Below are 5,320 nucleotides of genomic sequence, written 5' to 3'. Positions count from 1 at the left end.
CCCCCCCATGCCTGGGCTGGGCCCACCGTGGGCCAGATAGGCCACTTGGCAGGCTGGATCTGGTCTGTGGGCCATATTTTGCCCACCCTTGCCTTAGTTTATAATACTCCTTATGCAGACTCATAAACCTCAAATGTGGTTCTGTTCTTCAAGGTTGACTAAAACATATTTCTAGTATGGGTTAAAATGGAGGCAACAACTTTTAAAAAGGCCACAACAGTTCCTGGAAAGCATAGGAGTCTCTACATATGCCTTTTTTCATCTGCTGTGTGGTTGACAGAAGCCTTCAGTTGCTCACAGAGCTGGTATTGTTCTGCTGACAGAAATCAGGGGTTCTGCTGCCCCAGAGGAATAATGAGAGTGGACACTTTCAAGTTTTGTTGGCAGAAACTGAATTTTCTGCAAAACCATGGAACATAGATCAGCCCTCAAATGTGCTGACCATAAAGTATGCCTAGAGAAATATAGTTAGTTGTGTTAGTTTGAAGTCAAGTAGAAGTATGTCTGTCAAACCATGTAGAGCACATTAGCAACCATCAGTTTTCCTTCTGTTAAGATAGCTAAATTTCACAGGTAAATGAAGAGGTAGACAAATTATTGTCCTAATACTGAAGGTTTAGAATTACTTCACATTTGTCCTTTTCTTGTCTCTTTCCTCTTTAGCCTTCTTTTTCTGTATATAATTTTTATCTCTCCACCCATAGTCAAAACCAAAACCCTAAGTATGAATAGCTCCAACAACTATGATGATGACCAATATAGGCTTGCTTATTATACTGTGACAGTATGTACCTATCACCTGCTCTTCCAAAACAGTTAAGTGCCAAATCAGAATTCAGGAAAAAAAGGGAAAAAGATATAAAGGTGAAGAATATCCACAGTGTATGGTATTCTCCACTAGCAAGTGCATTGTTATACTGAATATATTGCTCTGAATAATTCTGAGCCTTTGACACAGACTGGGTGCATCTACACAAGACATTTACTGTAGTTGCCTAATTAGCTCTGCAGTAAATATCTCAATGTCTACATGTGCAGTCCTGTTAGGTAGCAGGAAACTAATAAACTCTGCAGCAGGGTAGCACATGTAAATACAAATGCTGTGTATTTACGAATACTATCCTGCTGTGCAGTTTTTCCTTCACAGATGACTGGGGCATGACAGTGGTTCAGTGCAGGGGCTGCCTGCCAGCTAGCCCCATACTGAAGCACCCTCATGCCCCATCCAGCCCCTCTGTAGCACACTGAGCTGGGTCGGAGCAGCCATAGGTTGACAGGCTGACCTCCAGGTCCTCTGCCACCTGGGGTTGCTCTGACCCAACTCAATGTGCTGTCATCCCGGGTGCATGTGTAAATGCATTGCCCAGGAGCAGTAAATTCCAGTGTGATATATACCAGAGTTTATTGCTTCACCTTAATATGCACATGTAGATGCACTCACTCTGTGCTATGCTATGTCCTACAGAAGGGTCACGTTGGGACACCAAGTATGTTATAACTTCAACCATAGGGGAAGTAAAAGCAGCATAGAAATGAAACTAGCTACACAGCCATTACTAGCAAGTCCATGGAGTGAAAGAACATGTTTGTTTAAGGTTCTGGTTGGTTTGGGGCCCTCTGTGCACAAGGGTCCTTGGTTGCTATGCTTCATTCCTCTGCTCCATCTCCAGTACTGCATATCCTATGCTGCAACAAGGTGGATGTGATGCAACTACAGCTCCTCAGAAGCCACATGACTTTCTAAATACATAATCCCTTTCATAATGGGGGAAGGGAGGATATGACTCTGTGGGTGCATCTACACATGACATTGATGCAATGCAATAAACTCCAGTGCATATCATGCTGGAGTTTATTGCTCCTGGGCTGCATGTGGCTGGGACTGGAGCACATTGAACTGGATCAGGGCAGCCCTGGCTGGCAGAGACCCTGCAGGGGGCAACCTGCCAGCCTGGGGCTGCTCCGACCCAGCTCAATGTGCTGCAAAGGGGCTGGCTAGGGCACAGGGGTGCTTTAGTGCAGGTCTGTCTGGCAGGCAAACCCCGCATTGGAGCACTCTCATGCCCCAGCTATCCCCATCAGCATCTATAGGTACATTGTTGTGCACTAAAGAACTGCTGTAGGATAGTACTTGTTGTGTTTACAAGTACTAACCTACAGTGGAGTTAATTAGTTTACTGTGGTCTAATAGGGCTGCATGTGTGCATCTATATATTCATTAATGCACTGCAATTAAAGAGTGTTAAGTTTAGTACCTGTAATTACAGGTACTAAATGCGCCATTATTGGTGCTACTGCGCATTAGCGCAGGTGCACACTTTTTTGTGATGTTAATGGGCAGTAGATTAATTCTACTGCGCATTAGCACGGGTTTTGCCTGCTGCACTAATGTGCAGTAGACTTAGTCTGTTGTGCTTGAAACATTCCATGTAGACATGCTCACTGAGACTGCCACCGGGCTAATTAGGCAGCTCCGCAGTAAACATCTTGTGTAGATGCAGCCTGTGAAACTGATTTGCATAGACCCAATAATCTAGAAGCCGTAGGCTTTTACTTCTCCCTAATATAGTTTTCTTAATTCTATCCAGTTTTCTATCAGGACTAGTTTGACCTTCATTTGAGGGTGGTGAACAACAGTTCCAGTTAAGGCAGTTAACATTTACATGTAAGAAAAAAAGCTAAAGTAGCGTTTTGACAATGTGACTTAAATTACTCCTATTCAGTCAGAAGGACTATAAAGCACAAAGCAACTACAGCTCCTCAGCATAAAAGTCAGCATAAGCATCAAGTCAGCATAAAAGTGGGAGTTAGTTAAAGAAAACCTGACATCTTTCCAGAGCCTAGGAAAGTCCTGGAAGTGAGCAAAAGGAAAGCCACCCCACCCCCAAAGATATATTTTATATTGTGTACTTCAGCTAGGAACCTGAGGGAAAGAAAAGGGGTGGGAATGGTCTTCATTATCTCTCTCCATAATTTTGTAGAAATAGATATTCTCTTATAGAAAAAGCAATAAATCACATATGCTCAACTAAAAAAACAACAACTTGAGTTACCTCAGATGTGTGTCTTAATCCTACCCCTGAGACATAGTGACTGTAGCCTGATCATCCTTACTGATCAAATGGATTTTTTCAGGGCCAGTTTCTGTCCAGTTTGTTTGTGCTATCAATTCAACTCCCATGAAATCTCAATCAGTAAGTCCAGGAGATAAAATTTAAGATTGAAGCTAAACACTAAAGCCATGCCAGAAGAATGGAAATGTACTCTGTTGAGAAGACCAAGCCTATAGGAATTGTATAGCCAATTGGTCACCGAGATGCCTGAATAATGTAGTCTTTACTTGAGATTAACAGTTTACATGAGTATTCTCTTTATTATGTTATTTCTTTTTGCGACATTTTTTGTAAATTATCCTAGAAATACATGAAGTGCTACGTTCTATTTTGGTAGCTGGGAAAAGTTGGCTGTAAAAGTATTAAAGAGGCTGGTTCCTAGATATGAAGGTTATAATTCTGAAGATGGAGAGCGCTTCTGAAAGTCAGGTGCCAGTTTGTGGAACATAGTTACAGCCATCTGATCAAATCTTATTCCCTTTTAAAGGTTCATTCTCCAAAGGATGCCATCTGCCTGACATCTGATGTATTTATTTCTCTTTCACTCTTTGGATACAGTTCTAAGATACTGCTCCACACATCTACTGAAGTATATGTTGAATATTTTGCTGAAAATAGAACTCCAGTTTCTACTTTGCAAGATTCTGGATTAGCTCTCCTGGTAACTTCATTGGGTGTAGGAAGAGGCTCTCACTAAAAGTTTTGGATTTTAGTCCACTTCTGCTAACTTCAGCCGATAGAGGCCAAGGGACAAAAGATCAGAAATTGGCACAAATCTTATAGTATGGGGGAGGGGAAGAGTAGGCCATACTCTCTTGCTCTACATGTGTCAAAAATGCCAGAATTCTTTATTATAAACAATAATTCCATGACAGGATTTTGTATTGGGAGCAATGTTTAAAGCTGAATCTTAGAATCATAGAAAAATAGGTGTGGAAGGGACCTCAGGAGGTTATCTAGTCAAACCTGCTGCTCAAAGCATAATAATCTCTGTCTAAACTATTTCTGCCGTGTTTGTCTAACCCTTTTATAAAAACTTCCAAGGATGGAGATTCCATAGCCTCTCTAGGCAATCAGCTTAACCACCCTCATAGTTCTTCATCAGTACCATTCTTGTGTATATAAGGGCTGACAGGCCACCACTTGACTTTTACTTCTAAAACATACCATCTAACTTTCATACTGAGGAAGTCCTCCAAATTCTACTGGGGATAAGGCTCTTACAATGTACTCTATACATTTTAAAACTAGAAACAGATCTTGAAAAATTGTTGCAGCCAGTTTCTGAATCAACCATAGTTCAATCAGCACACCTCTAAATAAGTGTCACTTTATGCATTTCTGCATATTGCTGTGCCAACTCAGTTATCTTAAGAAATAAAATGCTTAAACTTCTAGGATGCATTCAGTTTGAAGATATCAGAGTATCTTCAAAACATCAATTAATTTAAGTTTGAAGCTTCTAGAGGAAGGATTAGTATCGCTGATTCTACAAGCAGAGAAATTGAAGCACAGAGAGAGTAAGCCTGGATACACAGAAGGTAGAAAGGACAGGTCAGACCTTTTTACTATCATTCATGTTTTTAAGCACATATCTAAGAGAAATACCCACAAGTTAGAAGAAAAATTCTCTACAGTTTGATGTATTTTATCTTCATTAAGAAATGCCTTTGAGGCTTAATTCACTAAACACAGAAGAGCCTGCCACTTTTCTTGTGGAATCTGTACAGAAAGGAATTGCAAGTTTACACTTTAATCAATTCAAGGAGCAGACTAAACTAAAATCATTAGCCATGATTAAATGAAGAGGCCAGTTACTTACTAAAACTGCAAACTTCAGTTCTCTTTTTGCCACAATTTGATGAAGCAGAACGAAGAGAAGACTGCAAGTGAAACACAGACTCCTGGACCTGCATGCAGGCTTTGTCACTGCCATCCTGCAGCAGTCAGGAAAGCTCTGTAGCTACAGTAACTCCTTGGGTTTAACAGCTCTTAAGTGAAGGTGCACTTATAAAAGGGGTGGAACTGTTTTTTGTACATTACAAATACACGGGGATCTTGGTGTGCTTATGCAATAAACCTGTTTCTAATATGTTTTCCTCAGGTAACTGTTTATGTTCTATCTAATAGGCCAGTAGTAGCTTTGTTTTTCTCCCACTGATTTTTTTTGACAACCTCTTTTGCAGTTTTTTGTAACTTTGTGTTGC

General features: G+C 40.8%; 1 protein-coding gene across 2 annotated transcripts in view; it reads right to left on the bottom strand.

The window, feature by feature from the left end:
- The window catches only part of LOC102382953 (prostatic acid phosphatase-like), a 26,137-nt gene extending 21,028 nt beyond the window's left edge, over positions 1-5,109 (bottom strand). For both annotated transcript variants that reach the window (XM_014518526.2, XM_006020624.3), the window contains exon 1: positions 4,936-5,109. In XM_014518526.2, coding sequence (XP_014374012.1) covers positions 4,936-5,049 — 114 coding nt within the window. In that variant the 5' untranslated portion in view covers positions 5,050-5,109. The remainder of the gene's footprint in view (positions 1-4,935) is intronic.
- Positions 5,110-5,320: the final 211 nt, after the last annotated feature.

Source organism: Alligator sinensis, unplaced genomic scaffold, assembly GCF_000455745.1.
Source record: "Alligator sinensis unplaced genomic scaffold, ASM45574v1 scaffold54_1, whole genome shotgun sequence".
NCBI classification, from domain to species: Eukaryota; Metazoa; Chordata; order Crocodylia; family Alligatoridae; genus Alligator; species Alligator sinensis.
The sequence above is the reverse complement of the archived record's forward strand: the minus strand, read 5'-3'. Positions and strand labels throughout refer to the sequence as shown.